The following is a 20,599-nucleotide window of genomic DNA, read 5'->3' as shown; positions in this document are numbered from 1 at the left end:
CACAAAGACAGTCTGCCATTTTGGGACAATTTAATCAAAGGTTATTACTGTGCCCATCATCAAACTATTTGAGTGCCTGTAGCACATGAGACACTATGCCTGTGTTTATCTTTGCTCAGTAAGAGGAACATCTTTGATTACTGAGAACATAAAGCAGCATGTTCTCCTGATACATCCACATTCTGGCTCACTTAGATTTGTTTGCAGGTCAGTAATATCTTTCCATTTCATTGGTTACATAAGGCTTACTTAAAAAAAGAAAACAGAACTGTACCAGTCACTTTAGAAAGTGTTTATTCAAAAGCTTCATAGCACCATCTTGTTTTTTAAAACATCCAAATAAAATGCAGCAATTAAAATGTTCATTTTTTTTTTTGTTGAGCATGACACTAACTCCACCTGTGAACACACTTATGGTTGTTCTTGCTAATATAACTGAAAAATAGCGCTCCTGTGCACACAGACATAGCAGTGGGCCTTGATATGGTTATCCAGTCCTAGCTCAATAATGGAAGAATAAAAACAAGTAAAACTGGAAACCTCAAGGAAACAGTTTCTCTTCCCCCACCCCCCCTCCCCAATTCTGCTGGAAGAGAAAATTTTCTAAAGCAGACTTTTAGCAGTTTCAATTCTTATGTCCCCTCCAAAACTTCAGCAAAACTAAAAATGTAAATACATAAAATTTTGGGCATTCTTTTATGGTACAAGTTAGACCATGGATACGTAATCTACAAGTAGCTCATTTTATTTGTTTTACCCTAGCTGTTAATTCTAAAGGGCCTTTTATGGCCATCTTTTCTAGGGAAAACACTGCTGAAAATGATTCTATTAAGTTACTATGCTGATTTTCATTAAAAATTTAAGGTAAAATCAAACTGCCATTGACAGCACTTGTAATACATTTTCATTATGAGTTTTTTCCTTTTCCCTTCTTAGTTTTGCAGAGTAGCCCGACAGCTTTATTCAGCCAAGTCAGTAAAGCGCTATTTCCCAAATATCCTTAACTTACATTTCAAGAATAGGGACCATGCTGAGTGGTCACATTATCATTTGGCTATGGCTTCCAACCACTGGAATTCTCTATTGCATCTACTTCTGGTTGACCATTAGGAGGCAAATATTCTGTAGTTCACTTGGCTAAAGCCCCCATAGGGTCCCACGCTGGCAAAACAATTGGTTCCTGCTGCATCACCGCTAAGACGTCTTCTGGTACATGCTTCTTATCCACCACCACTTCGTACACGTACTCAGAAAACCAGTCATCAGTCATGATCAGGTAACCTGGAGATGAAAACAGTTCATTACAACAGAGAACCACTACCAATACAGTGAAACAGCCACATAGACAAGTTTCACCTCTGAAGGATGCATCACCAACAGGACCCAGCCACACTTTACCTCAAGAGAAAGAAATTAACACGTAGGCTAACCAGCTGTGCTTCATGTACACTGAAAAACCAAGAAAGAAGCCTGATAAGAAAAAGACTCCATATTCATCATTTATGCTTCCTCTGTTAAAACAGGCATTGAGAATACTTAAATGAATTATAACGCCTTACAAAGACATTTAAGGCAGAATGCAAAAGCATCTGACTCTCTGGCTTTAGAAGTTCTCAGGATTTTGTTAAGAAAAGGGAAATTTTCCAGATGAATATCCAAAGCATCTTCAGCTTAAGAAAATTTTCCCGTTTTAGTTCTTGCAGTAAGACGAGGCCACCTGCTTTCCTTGAATGTAAAGTCACTAAATCACACTTTGGCTGAACTATATCTTAATTTTCTCCCTTAATATAATTCTTACTGATAATTTCAGTGAGCAGCCTTTGAACTGGGGGGGGAAACAAGTCACATTTTGAGTATCACAGGTTTTAGCAGAAAGCTACCATTGGAAACAAACTATTCAAGGTGAAAATAAGAGTGGCTGGGAATAAGAAAGCATTTAGAAGACAGATGAGAAGGCTTTATGTAATAAAGTTCCTCATGTCCTTATACAGTATCATCACACCATCAAATGAAACAAGAAAATGTCCGAAGAATATGGACAATAAATGCATCTATCTACACCATCTTGTTTCTAAAGCAAGAGATCAGATAATTCCCATAAATTAAAACCCCTATCAATTGTAATCCAAGCTAGAAGCCATTTTGGAAACACTGCCAAAGGGAGCTGCCTTGATTATTCTCTCTCCAGGATATGAGTTCTTGGGACACACAAAAACCTCTCACTCCCAAGAGCCAACAAGTAATTGCACCCTGAGAGGATAATGAACTCTGCTTCTGACATCCTGTATCTCAAAGCTTGACAGTGCTGATTAGGATCACAGTGTCTGAACAAGAAGGAAACGTCAAGCAGAACTTCAGAACATGCAAATAAGTAAGGTCGCTCTTTGAGAAGGCCTGTGCCCAGTGTCACAATGAAAGCCATTATCAATTTCTTCATTAAAAGCAGACACATACTTTGTACGCAGCACTACATATACCCAAGAGCCTCCCTAAGACAACCTTGAACTTTGCATTATATCCAGGTAACAGGCAGAAGTGAAAAAGAAACAGAAAAGTTACTGTATTTCTGGGCAGGGTACACAAGAGAGTTTTACCTCAGGTAATTAATCTATTGCTTCACTCAAACCATTTGTATGTTAAGGCCAAAATATGGAAAAGAATTTGGAAAAGCATCATCTTGTTGTAGCACAGCACCTGACTACAGAAGTGTACTCAGCCGGTCCACATCTCTCTGCCTTACCCAAAGGAAAACATGAACATGCAGCGTTTTAAAACTGACAGGCTGCTGGCCAGGGAGAGGTCAGTCAAGGATGAACGGCCTGCGAGTTATTGCATAACCTAGGATTTGGGCACCTGAAAATAAAGCCCTTGCGAGGTCCCAAAGGGCCCGGTACAAACCGCTTCGTGCTTGTGCCGTAACTCCTCCACAGGAAAAACAAATTAACAGAGCCTTTCCACTGTAGTGTACTTATGGGATGATATATATATATACACACATATATGAATACAGACACTAAATGTCTAGTTACATCCTTAAAATGTCTTCATGAAGAAGAGTACGTATGCGACAGCCAGTACAAGGGATCAAAAAAGTCAAAAGGGAGCTGACTTCTAGCTGGAGATGTATCACAATAAAGTTTTTTCATGCCAAAACAAGCAGATGGACCCCTATCAAATGGATGTGATAATGTGATTTAGTGCTCCCCTCTTGCTTGCTTTTAAAAAAAGATATCCGATGGGATAAGCTGGGTTCAAAGTTAGGTAATAATGTACTGTGTCTGCAGAACAAAAGAGTAAGCAGAATAATTAAATTTGCCTGTATGGCTGACAAAGTGCCAATACAACACAAAGGAAATATTTGCCTGGGAAGTGACTTTTTTACCTCAAAAAACAAGCCATGTTTGTCAGCAGCTGTGTTTGTTCCTTGAGGAAAACCAGACAGGATTCCAAGAAACACTTTTACAACAAATATGAATGCAATTGCTAAACATTTAGGAGAGGCAATGTTAGGCTGTTCCCAGGGCTTCCCTTTCTTCAGGACAAGCACTACCGTAAGAATTCAGTCCTGCCCAGGGAGCATATAACTAACCTCATCCCATGATACCCAAAGCAGGAGTCACAGTCCTTCCAGTCCTGCACCATGCAAGTCCAGGGGAACCTGTGTTATCTGGCACCTTGGACTGTACTCGGAGAAAAGTAAGAGGATCCCATGTGAAAAAATACTTCCATTTCCTACCAACCACAAGTCATTTGTTTGTTTGTTTTTAATGACTCAAAGTTTAGTCTCTGGTGTTTTGTTGCAGGCTGTACCCTTTATCATCCTGTCCAAGAAACAGAGTTGGGGCTTACTTGCATCCCCCACACCCAACTGGGATGTGCCAAGTTTAAAATCATTCTTGGCTGCCTCTACTGATGTGGATTCTGGTTCTCTGCACTGGACTTATCCAAGCACAGCTTCCCAATTCCTTAACAAGGCAGATAAGATAAAAAAAGGAAATCCCCGCCAAACAAATTCAGTGGCATAGCAAGAGAATTAGGACAGACTACAAATTCTCACCCTCCTACACCAGCTAGTACTGGAAGAGTAAAAAAGCAGGGCAGGAAGAAGGGGAAGAACCCCTGTCAAGTTACCTCTTCTAACATCTGAGAATAAGATCTGAAGGATATATCCAACTGTCTGTAGCTCAACAGCAGATTGCTTGGTTGTACCTAAGAAAATCATTCAGGGATTCACCTCCCTGAAAATAGTCTGAGATAGAGTCAAACTTCCTAGTTCTGATGGGATTTTCTGTCAAGGCACTTTTCCAGGCAACTCCCTAACCAAAACAAAATACAGACAGTGAGCAAGAATTTCCAGAGACCATGGTCTCTACCAGTACAACACAGATAAAAGACAGTGACTCACCCAGAAAAGCTCACATAGATGGAACGTACTCAACATGGTCATACGAGGTATGGACAAGGTTTATTCAAGTCACCCTGGGGTCCTACTGTATTTCAAAGGAACAAATGGCTCCTCTCAAATGGCTCTAGAACTCATTCTTGAAAACTGAATGTGTATTTGGAAAAGATAATGTCTAAGGAGGATAAACTGTTACTGCAAACCAGGTAGCAAGTTAAGCTTACAGAGCTGGCAAACAAGTTCAAAATAATACTCAAATATGACTAGGTAACTGGGTTAATTTAATGTTATTTTTAACTTACAGCCTAAGGAACTACACTTATTTCTAATTGCTATAGGTTTTAGTTTTTTGTTTTGGATTACATGCCCAAAGAAAGCCAGAAATGCGTGTGGCTCTCCACACGTATCAACTGCAGCCTCCACAGCTCCGTCAGAGCCTTCACAGCCCAGAACCACCACCACAGAACTGCTGCTGTTCAGTCACAGTTCAACAGGTACAAGTTTTACTAGCAGTGTCAGGCTGCAGTCTACTGCACCGTGGTTTGGGAATAATAGCCAATATCCTGAAACCGAGCCCAGTCTTTCTCCAGCTCTAATAAAGAACAACTCTGAACCTTGGCCAAGGAGCATATATGGCTAGCACAATCAAAGCTGCTGGCAGACACCTATTAACTTCAGGGTGTTTGGTGTACTAACCAAAGTCCACGCTGAGCAGTTGGAAAGCAAGCTGAGTAAGGCACTTCCTTCCTACAAGCATTCCTCTAACACTAGTAGCATCTAACATCACAAACCAAGTATCTGGAGTCTCTCAAAACTAAGTGCTCTGACAATAAGAGCACAACTAACAGGGCATTTTTGTATTTTATATTCTCTATTATACATAACAGTGCTTAACAAAATAGTTATTAGTTTGTATGTGGAGACAAGAAACATTTTGATGTTATTTCATTCTAGTATTGGTTTGGCTTCTTTGCTTAATCCAACACTCCAAAATACATTTTACTACTGCCATATCAATGAGCCTTGAAGGCTGAACATCAACATAGCTTCATTGTTTTGTCAAGACTAAAGATTTTTCTTGAAATACTTTACTGTGAATGTATACAGCTAACTCAGAACAGACACTACTGCAAGATCAAGGGACCAGAACATAAATTAAGACATTGTTCCAAGAATATTCTATGTTTTAGTTAGCTCTTCATGTGTAAGACATCAAAAGCTTATGAATAAGACCACATCCTAAACCAGAATTTCCTGGAGGTAGTCTGTTCCCAAAAGAAGACCCAAACATCCTGGGAAATTTTGGTCATACCAAATCTTGTGAGTACAACCTTCGTGATTAATGCGCAACAGAAAAAAGTGGTCAGCAATGACTGTTGTGTTATGCCCTGGGACACACAAGTCTGGCGTGGCGTGCTCACCAGTGAGCCGATGCCATGGCCAAAGTCCACATCCGGCCTGTCTCGGAGATCAGTGATGACAAAAGTCATGGAGTTTCCCTCCACTCCATTTAGAAGGTGGCTGACTGCAGGCCTTGGCAGAGCAAAGCAGAAATGCTCTCACACCATCAGCCCCGCTCAGAGGGGCAGGGAGGTCAGAGCTGGCCCCGAGACCAGGCAGAGCAGCACCCTCTGGTCATCCCCGGGCTGAGCAGGGAAGCAGCTAGAAGCAATTTCTGAAAGCACAGCGCAGCTGTGACTCACCCTTCTGTCCACACTGCCTGCCCATGTGCCAGCCTGGCCCATCCACCCCACTACAGCCCTAACAAATCCTTTCTAAAGGAACAATAGGGCGGGCTGAGACAGTCATCAACAGGAAAGCAAGTTCATGCAGAAAACCTGGCATGAGCAGAACTGCATGTTAGCTGTGGATTTTCTTGTTGCTGGTGCTTGTCATACCAGAGAGGAACACTGCAAGGATGTCACAGGTCACATTTTCAGCATGGTTTCAGAAAGGCAACCAGAATTAAGATTTTTTTTTTCTTTTTTTTTTTTTTTTTTTTTTTTTTCATTTTTACAGACAGGTGCTGGAGCTAGAACAGTTTACATGGCAGTTGTTCACAGGACAAGCTGGAACCATCTATACCCTCATTTACAAAATCAGTGTAAAAGCTTGAAGTGATTGATAAACAGTGCTTTAAAAGAAAATATCAACCACTTAGGTCTCACACATGACCCAGAGAGATTCTTTAAGTACTATCAGCCACAGCCAGCATGAAGTCCCAAAGATGAGACAGCTGTGGTGTATAAATTCAAGCTTAGCTGTTACCAACACCTTTAGGACGTTTACAAGTATTGCAGTGAAGTCTTTATTTCTCCTTTCATACTAGAAGGAGAAAGCATTTCTATACAGTGCAGTTCTTGGAAGTGATCCTATCTTACCTGATACTGTGAAGCATTTCTTATCTATTGCCCCTTTATTAAAAGATCGGTTTACATGCCCACAGGAATTCTTGGCATCTCAGAAGAATTACCTCCATGTTTTCAGACTAATACCACCATTTTTCAGACTTGTGTTCTGCAGCAAAGGATTATGAGCAACAAAATAGGAAAGGTTCTGTTCTCCCCATCACACTTGTCAAACTCCTAGAGCTGCTGGGTTTTTTTTGGTAGGGATAATAGCAGGGAATTTACTTGGGACCAACAGCAAACTGGTGTACAATGCTTAGGAAAATATGCAGCTCGACAGCAATAAACTTATCAACCCTAAAGTTATAAAATATTTCAACTCTGATAAAATACAAACTTTAGATAAAGTCTACCAGTATCTTCCTGTACCTTCCATATGGAAAATAAACAGTTTCATTATTGGATTGTCAAAAGTTGCAGTGTAAAACCAACATATGCCCCATATCATTAAGCTATGTTCAGAGTTCCAGTTCTAGCCTCAAACATTGGTGCCTTTGTCAACTGTCCTGCCCTTGGCACCACAATGCCCCGTCTGGCGAGAAGCGGCAGCATCAATCACTCACGGCCACCTCCCAAAACCGCTATTGTCTCTCCAGTTGAACTTGCAACCACAGTGTCAGGTTTATCCGGTGCCATTTCCTGCTTCTCCGTTCAATGTTTACATTTGATTTACTTAGATGTAAATCACATTTAAAGTGAAGAATGTTTGTCTTCCAGGAATACAGTGCCATAACTCAGGAATCCACGCGCTGTTTGCAGGCCAGTTTCATGCGTGTCCTGGCAAAGGACACACAGCACATCCCCCTTCCCCCTCCTTATTCCCAAACACTAAGTTCAGCTTTCTGTTCCCCTGACTATAAGTTACTTTACCTTTATTACCACGGTCTTCACCCCAGGAGTTTTCCACTCTCCATTTTTCAAATGCCTCCTCTTGTCCATCCTGTGACAAAACAAGCCAAGGGCTATTCAGTAGCGAAGGACCATGCAAGTCTGTGGCAGCCAACCCTTCCAAGTCTAAATCCAGCACCAGCAAACCACAGAGCATCACTCCCAAAAGTCTACAGAGGCATTGGCAAGTTTTAGACAATAGTTTCTTGCTAATCGTTGGAAAAATGTAATTTTCTAAAATACTCGTCTACCCACTTACATAAAATATGAGGAAATGTGGTCAAGAAGAGAGCCTGCAATAAATATTTTAACCAGAAAACTGAAATTTAACTGAATTTGAGTTTAGACTTAACTGACAGAATTTAAGCAGCCTTCCCTATCACCTTATCAGGTCATGGAGGCCTACTGAAATGCAGAATGCACAACTTGAACTAGGAATCAAAAGAAAGGAACAAGGACAATGAAGTGACTAACAATTTAGAACAGTAAGAGCAAGTGCAAACACTTGTAGAATCTAGCTGAGGGATACAGCCTCAAGTTGGGTGCTTTGAAAGATAGACAAGGCTTCTAACGAGCACAAAGTACATTAGATTTCATGTTCAGCAGTGAGCAGTATTCCAGCCTGCACTGGGCATATCTGAAGTCTGGTTCAGATCTACCAAGTACATAAAAGCACCGAAAACAGCGTCACAGGTTTGCCGTGCCACAAAGTGAACTGTTTCTGCCTTCAAGCAGCCTCATGAGGAAACAGCAGGTCCCTTGAGAAACCAATGAACTGTCATTCTTTTGCTACTAAAATTATTTTTTAATACAGAAAACTAACCTGGAAAACACCCCACAAATCCCTTTTTAATATTCAATTGAATATTGTTGTATTGCTTCTATTCTCACTTTAAAAAATATAGGACAGTCCTTAAAAATATAACACTCAAGAGCTACCAGACTAAGGATAAGTCAACTCTTGATGCTATCAGACAGAAATTGGGATAAATACATTTATGTACATTAAGGTTTTAACCAAAGATGCATTTAATCCACATCAATTTTTTATGTTGTAAAATTGTAATAGGATTTTTTAAATCTTCAAAGCCTTTTTATAAAGTAGGTAAATCCAAAGTATTACATTTTACAACTGAGTTTATCAAAGGTCTTTTAGATTAAGTTAAGGTTTAATATTAGTCAACATGTTCAAAAAAAGTAGAAACAACTTAGTCAATTTTTAATGTGGAAAGCCTCTAAATGCTGAACTTGTTCTAGGATAATTTCTTTTAAAGTATCTTTTGATTTTAGAGATACCTTCCATCATATACTGATCTCATACAAATCCTTTTCTTTAAGAAATCAGGTCACATTTTATGCAACTATACATTTAGGCATGCAAAAGTATGAATTTAGAAATACAGACCACAGAGTATAGCTGCCAATGAAGTGACTGACTACAATCTGTACAAACATACACGCTTCAGCTGTAAATAAATAGGTTTTACACACTAGAAAAGTATCATTTTAAATGCCTTACTGAAAAACAATGAAAACTTATTAAAAGATGTGTTCATACAATCTGATATACAAAATAGAAGTGTTATGAGCTCAGAACACAACAAGAAAAATTATACTGAGTTGTAAAAAGTAACTCAAAAAAACTTATGACTCAGCGGTCCCATCTGAAGTCCTCAAACTCCAGAGCTCAAGCAAACATTTTCAGTTCTATTCAAGCTCTTATTTCTCAAGCCAAGGTCATGTTGGACAGGAAGAGATCACTTCAAAGAAACTTTAATAATGACAGCTTCTGGAAATAAATGGAAAACATCAACATTGCAGATAACCCCGAGTTGTAAATTTTCACATGGTTCTTTTTACTTCAATTGTGCTTTGTAATATTGCCAGGAGCAGATTCAGTTGTGGATTCAGCTCAGCCTACTGTCTGCCACTGAGCTATTTGGGACACCATTTTCCTTCCCTAATTATGGGTAGATCAGATAGGTCACATGCCACCGAGTTGCAGGAGGTTCAGAGTGTTGCAAAGTGCCTCCTACTGGCATTTTAACAGAAGGAGCTTCATGCTGTAAAGCACAGATTGGACTAATCCATTCAGTGGGATAGGGTAGGAAATACTTGCTGTCATACTGTATTTCTTGCTCAGCAAGATACATCAGCGTATGTATTCAAAATAAAAAAAAATCAGTTAACACAGGTTTTCTGGTATCTTAAAAGTAGAAGCTTTTTTTTTTTCCTTTCTCCAATAAATGTTTGTGGGCAGAAGGAGAGAAACCCTTGACTTCTCTAAAATTCTTCCTTCCTTGTTAAATATTTATAGTTCTGAACACTCAGACACAAACAACACAGGGAGAACAGACAACCTAGGCCTTGTGCACCAGGATGTTGTGGAACACATGCTGAACTCTAGCAGAACAGTTTATACACTCAATGAGCCCAGAACACATAAACAAGTTTCCAGAATATTCAAATATATCTGTGCAAGCAACAGAACTCCAGGAGGGAGACTCTACCTTCTCCGTGACAGCTGTCAGGACCATGGCATGTGTCATCATTGATTCTCCAAAGATTAACCGTTCTGCTTTGTTCATGTTCTTGACGGAGACGCCAAACACCAGCTCATGATTAAATCTATCAGAAAGCCACATAAGCAACATCAAGAAGGATGCAGGGAGGATTCTCACTAGTAAATCGGGGAATCAGTAGACTGCACTGTCCCCTGAGCCAATGCACAGGTGTACAATTTCAACTATTTTTAGTGTCGGAATAAATGCAAAAACTGATCCCTGTAGGAGTTTCACCAGATACTAGACAATTCAAATGAGTAAGCCTATTTAACAACCACCTGTAGTGCATCTTTAAATGATTGAGATTTTAGCTAACAAGTGAAAAAAATTTCTGTTGTTGCTGAATTACTTAAGTATACTCTTTTGGGGTATACAATCCAAGGAATGGACAAATTAGTCTCTTAAGCAGCTAAAGGACTGTTTATGTCCTAGCCAAGTATCCCAAATTCTATTCTGATTCTCTACTTACATATTCACATCATTGATTCCCAGCTTGCCATAGAAATGCTTTGCAACATCGCAGCCAAACCACACAGCCTACAAACAGAAGGAAGAGTCACGTCTAGACCATACCCCAGTGAGTTTTACACTGCAAGAGCCGCACCGCACCATCCATGAAGAGAAACCAAACAAACCTCGCCATCCTTAATAGACGTTGCAGCTAATTTTTTCAAGACATCAACAGGCTGGTTGTTATAGAGTGTTTTTCTTCCTCCTACCATATTGCCCAGGTACTCCACTGTGTACAGCCTGTTGTATGGGTTCTGAGGTCGAGGATCATTCACTAAACAAATCTGCAAAAACCAAGATGTCATAAATTAAGGTGCAACCTGACTCAAATCTTTGTGAAGAGAATCTAGATGCATTTCAGAGAGTTGCTTTTGTCCCAGCTAGCTGTCTGTCCCATTAGCAAACAAGCCACTTGGCTAAAATATCAGCTTTTTTTAAGGTTTTGTCTGTTTTAAATTCACCTCATAATTGTGGCACAGCAGCCTTGCATGTTATTCCTGCTCTCTAATGGTTGTCTTACAACCTTTTATGACAGATTAGATCATTACACATTTTATCATTACAAAATCATTGTGGAAGCGCAATGCAAGATCACAGCTAACTCAAGGGTAGAGCACAAACAGGAAAATGGGGAGAAAAAAACCACGGGGCCATCTTTGACTCATGGGAACGGTACCCATCCCGTATGGTGCAGTTACAGGGGTGGACCGTACACTTGCAACAGGGGAAAATAAGTAGCTTAGCAGCAAAAAAAGGTGTTGGGAAACTACTGCCTTTCAGCAACCCCAACCTTGTCCTCCATGTTGAAGTAAGGCTTCACATGCTCATTGTAGAACTGGAGTGGTGTCACAGGGCCGTATTTGTGGTAGTTCTTCTCCTTATCACGGAACTCCCAGCAGAAGGTCTCCGGAGGGTTGCCCAGGCAAGTACTCACTATTCTGAATACCTGCCCAGAGAAGCAAACAGCTGTGAACTTGCTGAAACATGCAGGTCTGCCTCTCCTACCACAGCAATGGCACTGATGAACGGATTTCTCCAGGGGAGAACCAACTGGAGAAGTGAGATCTTAATGGCCACCTTTGAAGAACATGAATAAACACATTAATTATTTGCATTCAGCTCTGGAAATCCAGGTGTTTTAACAGTTCTAAACCAATCTGAAAAGGCCACAGAAAAATCAACGGAATCTCTCCATTCTCACACTCCACATTACCGGGTAAACCATCAGGCAAAACAGAAGCTTAAGGTTGAACATAAAAACTCCTGGTTATCCCAGGAAAGCAGCAACCAAAAGCAAAATCCAATACAATGCCCAGTCTCATTCCAACATTTCATAAGTAATTCTGAAGCTCCCCCAACAAGACAGTTCCCCAATGCAAAAGAAACTTTAACAAACGAATTCTAGAAAGGATTAAAGCATTTAGCATCACCCATTTCACCAGATGGTTTGCCCCATGCAGCAACAAACTAGACCTTCTAACATGCATACAGCAAATTATTTTATCCCACTGTTCCCCCTGTACTAACCCCTTTTTTCCTGTAATGCTCACTTGGGTTTCAAAGATTGGCCTTTGCTTCTTTTCAAAAGCCTAGAATAGCCCTCTCGTCTGTTTCAATACATTTAACAATGTCTCAGTTTAGGCTGAGCTGGCAGGTTATGTAATTGAATTCAAGATCCCTGCCTGCTGACTGGGACAGGCTTTGCAGCTGGCTGCCTTCTATCAATTTTTAGCACAAAAAGTTGACCAGATTTCAATTCATCAGCCTCCCTATAAATCAGAATATGAAACTGCACTTAAGGATCACTGCTGTACTTTCTCACAGGGCTTATCATAAAACGTGCTAACTCACAGGCAGTGTAACCAGATGACTGTCTTTAGGGATATTTAGCAGGACCTGCCACAGGTACTCTGGTGACAGAGAATTCAATCATATCTAAACAGGTTTGAACCTGTTTTACTTTGACTGACACTGGTCTACTTCAGCTCTGTCCATGTCTTGAGCACAAAACAAGTCTTTTCCTTGCAAGGAACCAACAGGTTATTTAAAGAGGAAGTAAAATCTCAGCTGCACCTTCTACATGAGGACCCAATGCCTGTGGTTCATGCCAGCTTTCCTTGGCTGCCAGTCTTGACACGTTTCTCACTGACTTTTCACAGGAGAGGAGACACAATACCTTTCCCAAAGCTGACTTGCTCTTTTTGGAGCTAGTTGAGTGGATTTATATGGATCCTAAGGCTCCATGAGAACTAGCTTTGTGCTAGTGGGCACTTTGAGCAGATGGAAGGAGTGCAACATTCATGCAATGTTGATGCTAAGTAATACTATTTGGCTGTGCACAAAATACAAATACAGATGGTCTTCCTCCAAGCAATTTAAGAAAACAAATGAAGAGATTAATTATGGGTTGAAATAAGGGTGTGGCTCAATGTTTTTACTGGAGGAACTCGCACATTTATTTCTCAATAAATGTTAAAGAGCAAATGTAAATCTCTAAACTACTATAAATATTTAATATTGCACAGGCTGCACAAAAGGTAGCACTTGATATGGATCCACCCACATTACCTCAGATAAACCCAAGTGGTGAGAGATGAGGCTATGAAAACAAAATATGAAAAACACCTAAAAGGAGAGCAACGATCAAGCAGGCTCCAGCCAAAGGAAAATGACGGCGACAGAAGTCTCCAGTTAACAGAGGCACTGGAGCCTGGGAAGGGCCTCCCGCAATTGTTTTCCCACCACACCCATCATAGGCCATCCCTTAGTATCTCACAAGCTTCCTCTATCAGTAAATAAAATAAGCAGACATATTTAAACTAAAAGGTGACTTATATGACTCTAGTGACAACTAGAACCAAGATAAGGCAAAAATATAGAGGCTTGTGCTAAAAAACAAAATGAACAAGGAGGGGAAAGGACACTCCTGATAAGGAAGAGTCTACAAAGGAGCAAAGGAAGAAAAATTCAATCACATGCACTGCACCAATTTCAACTTCTGACCTGCTGTGCACTGGTTTGATAAGAAGAATGTTTATACAGTTCTGGAGTGAATATTTAATCTTGTGTTCCAGTACAACTGCCCCATTTTAGCTAGAGCGCTGCCTCCCAGCACGAGTGGACCAAGATTTCCTATGCAACTAAAATTTCACAGAACAAAACCAAGTTCTGCTTTGCCACATACAAAAATAGATGCAATACCACTTATACACACGAAATAAAAAGAGTGGTCTCAAACCTTTAAAGTTAAGTGTTTTTAAAGTATACGAGAGAGGTGCAATTGCACATTTCAACTGTTTATTGGAACTGAATCCACTTAAGTTGCAAGCCACTGTTACCACTGCAAGAGGAAATACTATGTTAACTTTGGAGGATTAAACACAACCTTTTTACAGACCAGACAAATTGCAATCAGTTAATGAGCCTTTCATGCTGGTTCCAGGATCCCTGGTCAGAGGGCAAGAGGCTCTCAACAAACAAAGAGACATTTTGCAGCGAACTGTATGTCATTGACCTAACAAAGAAATTCTCTAGGAAGCTTTTGATGTCTGCTGTAAAAATTCTCCAAAGGCTTTTGGACACACACACACTGGGTATGTTCTATAATTCACTTTTGAACTAAGTGCTGATTACTGGAGTAGGCTCAAAGCACATTACTGCTGATCTTAAGGTATACATTTCATAAAAGTTTTCATTTCGATAATATAACCCAAGGAACACAAATCAGTTTTCTTTTTTAAACTAACCTTAAAATTAGATTAAAAGAAACTACAGGTTTTTGCATGAAGTGCAAAGATGCATTTTCAAAAACCAAATCAACATTGTCAATACTTGCATATTAATGGAACTGCCTGATGCTTTACAAAAATAGCCCTAGGTAGGTTCTGCCTAATACTGATGTTTCCTGGACTGCAGAAAAACTAACACATGTAACCAAAACATTTGATTCCTTGAGTCATCTAAAGAGACAATAAAACCACTTTGCAGTGTATGTTTGAGAAACTAATGAAATATATAATTTAAAAAAAAAAAATGCACACACTTGGTCAAACTAAAACAGCCTGAACTTTAAAAATTGCTTTTGGCTATTTAAGAGTGAGGACTACCGAATGAGAAAAATGACATGTGTCACTGTCGTATTCAGTGTGACCAGCTGGAAGGCCAGCCACCACACACACCACATACTACAGACTCGCTGACTGATTTGATTTTAGGTTAATTCACACAGCCAGAAAGAGGTGCTGCAATTTCTTCCTCTGCTGCCCCCCAGTACCGGACCACAGCTGGATTCACCCTGGTGTTCAGCTCATATCTTTTCCATAATGCAGAAAACTCCCTTTTGTTGTTCTTTTCTGCTCTCTTGTGGGGAATTTCTGCAACAACACTTGTGCTGTAAGATTTTATATTCAAGCCATCAGAACACAATTTTCAGCCTGCCTCTTCAATACTATTTAGAAGCCTAGTAGGCCATTATTTTGATTTCTTAAGATACAAAATGCTGCTTTCCTACAAAAAGGGGCAGATGTCTCTGTAAAAATGTCATAGTTCTTGAATCTATGAACTCAAGATACTTGTCTGGAAGTATTAGAAAATCTCAGAATGAGATAAGCAACAATCCACTTCAAAAAATTCACTTAAATACCTCCAAGCTTGCTGCCATACAAAACATTCCTAGTTCAGCAAACAAAAGGCACTTGTTCTGGCTGATCCAACAGAACAAAAGCAAGAAATCTCATCCATTCTAGCCTCATGTTCCCAGGGGATTTGTGTCACACAAGTCTATTTACCTCCTCTATCATGGTGTCCATCGCAGCACAAAGCTCTCCTTTAACTGTTCCACAATCCACCATATTTCTTAGCCGCAAACAGTATTCTCTCATCTGTTTAAAAAAAGTAATTTTATTACAAGAGTATGAAAGGTGCTGCCCAATCAGTTTTCAGGACTTCCTATGTGGTTGTTTCAAGCACCTATTTTATGCTTCATAACATGTTTTCAAAACAAAAAGAAAATCCCTTTCAGAAGACTTTGTTAGATATTGATTCTTTTTAAAAATAAAGATAACACTGATTGAAAAGTAAAAGATCAAAAAAATCAGAAGTTAACAAATAGCTGCAACTCAATTACTGCTTTCCAACCATTTATTTGAAGCTTACAGCCATTAGCTGTTCTTAAAGCTTGATTTCTCTCTGTTCCATAACTGATGCCGCAACATCCATACACCTCACCACCTCTGTGACTCAGAGAACAAACTGTCTTCATACTGTAAAATTTATTTTGCAATTCTAATGCATAATTGATCTCCTGGCTGATAAAGAGTGGAGCATTTCCCCACTGCATGCAGAATTGCAGTAAGAGCAGCACATGCTTCCCATTACTGTCACCATCCATAAGGCCAGGAACAGTGAGCGGGGCTCCCTCAAGACCAGCTGATTTGTCATGTTCAAGACTAGAACAACATCAACACCATTCATTACATCTAAGCTCATATCAGCACATATTTTACATTTTTTAATGTGGATTTCAGCACACAATCTTTATTGAGCATGTAGCATATGAACTGTAAACAAAAACAACAAAGCTCACTGTAAAAAAAAGTTTTGTCTTTTTATCTAGCTACCTATACTAGCGTCTTCCCAGATTAATTTCTGTAGTACAGGGAGCAAACTTACACCTTCCTTCAAAGCTGCACACTTCTATACTGAAAGCTGATTTTTAAGATTCGGTGTTTTGAAAATACTTTTTTTATCTTCTCTGTCATATTTGGCAGTAATCTTTAGAAACCTTGGCATACTGGTAGATGAAATATGAAGGGGGCAGAAAAGTCACCTAGAGGCAAAGTACAAGTTTTGCAGAAATAGATTTCATCAACCACTCCAAGAATTAACTTTTTGGAAATTTGAGAAGTAGGAACAATTGCTATTGAAACCATGTAGGGTACTTCCAACCTACCCAAGCCTGGCAATGGCCACCTTCCACAGACATACCTTCCTGCTCCATGTTTCAAGATTGTCAGACTTTGCTGAGACTTTAGGCTGCTTTTTGAATAAAAGCAAATCAAGTTGCTGAGATGTGCTTAATATTTTGGTCAATAAAGAGAAATTAACGTGGCTAGAACACTTGGACCAGGTTCACTCCCATCCCCTCCCCTTAATTATATCATCTAAATCAATTTTACCTTATGATTCAAGATCTCATTCATCCTTCTAGTAGCCTCTGTGGTATGAGACTCTGGGAAGTATTTCTTGGGGACAACACCATACTTTTCTAAAAGCCAGGAATAAAACTATGGGTTAAAAATTGTATTTTCCACACAGTAGATACTAGTGATTCCACTTATACCCACATAAAAGCAAAATGTAGTTGTTTTTTGTGCATTGATTATAAGGAAGAATCTCTTATTTAAAGGCTACAAGTATATAAGTTTACATTTTAATTTGTGACTAAGTCTTGAGCTCTGATCTGCATTCCACAGGAGTGCCAAAAGGTAGAATCTCTGAACTGCTCAGTATCATTTAATTCAACACTTAGAAGCTCTAAACTGGTCTGTGCTTTTTAAGCTCTTTCACCATAAAAAAAAAAAAAAAAAACCAAAAAAAAAAAACAAAAAAAAAAACAAACAAACAAACACCTGATTACTTGAAAATTATGCTCCTGAAATATATTATAAAAAACTGGGCCTCTTATAAATTATTCCATGTATTTTATCTAAGGTTAAATGACTAACTTCGTGTTCCCCTTCCTCCTCAACATTTATAAAACACCAGCAACAGCTTAATGGCTTCCTACATTATGGTACTAATCAAAGATCACACCTAGCAAGGCTTTGGATGTAATAGCAGCATGCAAAATCTTCTCTGCCCTGATTAAATATTTATAACAATTGCATGGGGGAAAAAAGTAACCTCCGGGCTTCAAAGAAACAAATTCCTTTTGTGATTCTAAACTTATATTATTGTTGATTTACAAAGGTGTCACATTGTTTCACAATACAAATGAAAGCAAATGTTAGTGTAATTCAGACACTGAAAACTATCTCCTTAATCAGTGCAAGAAAGATTGCACTTAAACTGGATCTTTGTAAGACCAGCATTGCCACATTCCACATCATTTCCCTCTCACTGATCTTTATACCATCCTTCTTTAGGCTGCAACTTAGTTTTGCTTCTGCCTTGTAGACACACCCTAGTCTAGGAATGGTTTTTTCCCTTACCGCATGCCCTAAAAATTGTATACATGGATATAAACAAACAATGTTGAGGTGATGACTGAAGTAAAAGGGGCTTGAACCTTATTACTAAATGGCAAGTCTGGGATCTCTAATTACTCCTGTTGATCTTCTGAGCTTCTATCATCATCAGCAACATGCAAGAGTGAAGATCCCACACAAGATTTAAGCCTAATATTTATAAACTCACATGAAAAAGGTCTTTTATTAGAAAAGGTAACTAATGGCACCATGCTCCTTAGCAAACTCCCAGGTCTCATACTCAGTTTCTTCTATTTCATTCCTCATCTCTCAAACCAGGAAGGACAATTTCAGGAAGGGCTCCTAATGACCAATTCTCTTACCAATAATGTTAACCAACATATCCCACTGTCCACCATCATTTGTGGGGTTGGAGAGCAGGAACTGTATTAGTCTTCCTTCCACAGGCTCCTTTTTCTGAGCTGTTTCCACAAAGGCATTTAAAAAGTAGTAACAGCGTTCAACCTGGAACAGACAGGAAGGAAAACCAGGTATTTTAACTGTGACATTGTGCATTGATTAATTCCTGAATATTCAGATCCTTGGAAGTCCTAACTAGATGAGGCTACCTCCTGCTCATCCACTGAAGTTCTTATTTTCCCTCTAGCATTCCAGGGCTTATCCTATAAATTTATTTCTGTCACAGACCAAATATTTAAGAGTGAGTTAGCACATAGTCTGAGAGTAAGAGAACAGGAAACATGAAACAGAAGTTATGCAATGAAGCCTGGCCCAAAGTAGGACTAGATTTTCCTCTGTTTCTCTTAGGGGAAGAAGCAGGCACACAGCTTGCAGATCAGTATGTCACAAGCATGACTGAAAGCTCAACAAGAAAGTTACAGTCAGGTTTCCCCCCAAGCCTCCTACAAGTAACCTGTGAAACATACAGAACACTTCAAAGACTTTCACTATTGCAAAACATTAACATCTTCACAACTTTCTTCTCAAGCTGAAAGTGACACTTCACTCGACCCACATTTGAAATACATATTTAAAGAACTTTTGCAGATTCTTTTCATGTATGTTTTCCATCTGGATTGTTAAGATACTCCAGACTGAAAGAAATTCTGTCCTAATACCCAATTGCATAAGCTGTCCTGGCACCACCTGTAACCTGTTCTACTGTACCTTATCCCAGAAAAAGAGATATGACTGGCTGAATTCAAACTCTTCGATGTTGTATTTCTTCATGAAAGGAAGACGCATTGCATTGAGACAGGAAAAGATCCAACATCTCCCTGAGAGATCAAAGGAGCAGAATTAAACTGGAATGTCTGTACTCAAGAGCTGTGTAAGATTTTTTTTTTTTTTTTTAACACAAGATTCATGACACAATTCCACCTCAAGCCTTTGGCCCGCTGTTCTGGCTCGGATTGTAAAATACCAAAAAGCTCATCAGAAGTTCAGAAATCCTTTACTGCAAATACAGGCGTCTCAGCTGATTTTATCTTATACTACGCAGAAGGGAGAAAGAGGCAAATGCTGCAAGTCTGAAGACTGTTATTAACTCAAGAGGATGCTGCAGGGATTCAGTTTTGCTGTGACACCCGATAAAAAGACTTTGGAGGTGGCCATCGCCCCCAGGAGCACAGTCAGCACCCCATCCTTCAGCCCCCGGGCGCACCCCTCCTTACCCACCCCAGCAACCGGGAGTTTTTCTGCTTTTACCGGAGTTTTTCTGGTTGGTGACCGGCTTCCCCTCGGCGGGCACGGCGTGTTGGAAGACCTGCACCGTGTCCTGCACCACCTGCCGCTGCAGACACACCTCCAGCGGGTCGTTGCAGGTCGCCACATTCTGGGCCAGCAGGAACTGGGGCTCGGCCCGCAGCCGCCGGGTGAAGGCAGCGGCCTTCTCCGTGCTCAGCCCTGCGGGGCAGCCGTCACAGCCAGTAACCGTAACCCCCCCACACCAAGCCCCGCTAGCCCCCCCCCCCCGCTCCCCCATTACTCAGGTAATGGCGTGTCTTCCCCCACCCCCCCGGGGCCATTTCCCTCCAGCCCCAGTGATTCCTCCCCTTCCCAGCCCACTGCTCCGGTGACGGCCAGACACCCCCTGCCCCCTCAGCACCCCTCACCCCCCGGTAACCCCCCGCCATTACTCAGGTAACGCTGTCACCCGCTCCCCCCTCTCCGTCCCAGGGCCCTTTCCCCCCCCAGCCCCGTTAATTCCCCACCCTCGCAGCCCGCTGATCCGGTAACGGCCGGACGCCCTTTCCTCAGCCCCCCCTCAGTACCCCTCACCCCAGTAACACCCCCTACATTCCTCAGGTAACGGTGGGTCTCCCCCGCGGGGCCATTTCCCCCCAGCCCCGGTAATTCCCCCCCGCCATCCATCCATCCATCCAACTGCCCCGGCAACGGCCGAACCCCCTCCCCTCACCCCGGGCGTTCATGGCACAGGCGGCGCGAGCTCCCGGCACGGAAAACGCCGCTCAACGGCCGGGCCCACCGCAGGTCGCGCGGCCGAGGCGGAAGCGGCTCTTATAGCCCCGGCACCGGAAGCAGGAAGCGGGGCCGCGGGCAGCGGCGGGGGGCGGGGGGGGTGGGACGGACGGCGCGGCGCGAGGGACACGCTTGCGG

The 20,599-nt window shown here is 41.0% G+C and overlaps 1 protein-coding gene across 1 annotated transcript; it reads right to left on the bottom strand.

Annotated features, from left to right (window-relative positions):
- Positions 1–277: 277 nt before the first annotated feature.
- Positions 278–20,513, bottom strand: BLMH (bleomycin hydrolase). Its single transcript, XM_033004798.2, has 12 exons — positions 20,400–20,513; positions 19,688–19,885; positions 19,148–19,257; positions 18,343–18,484; positions 16,949–17,037; positions 15,560–15,652; positions 11,563–11,718; positions 10,898–11,056; positions 10,732–10,799; positions 10,209–10,326; positions 7,681–7,750; positions 278–1,281 (listed from the first exon to the last, which is right to left on the bottom strand). Exons 1-12 carry the CDS (start codon positions 20,410–20,412, stop codon positions 1,130–1,132), a joined length of 1,368 nt encoding a protein of 455 aa, XP_032860689.2. The 5' UTR covers positions 20,413–20,513; the 3' UTR covers positions 278–1,129.
- Positions 20,514–20,599: the final 86 nt, after the last annotated feature.

Source organism: Tyto alba, unplaced genomic scaffold (genome assembly GCF_018691265.1).
Source record: "Tyto alba isolate M040663 unplaced genomic scaffold, T.alba_DEE_v4.0 Super-Scaffold_19, whole genome shotgun sequence".
In the NCBI taxonomy this organism is placed as follows: Eukaryota; Metazoa; Chordata; class Aves; order Strigiformes; family Tytonidae; genus Tyto; species Tyto alba.
Note: the sequence above shows the minus strand (reverse complement) of the source record. Positions and strands in the feature narration are given on the sequence as shown.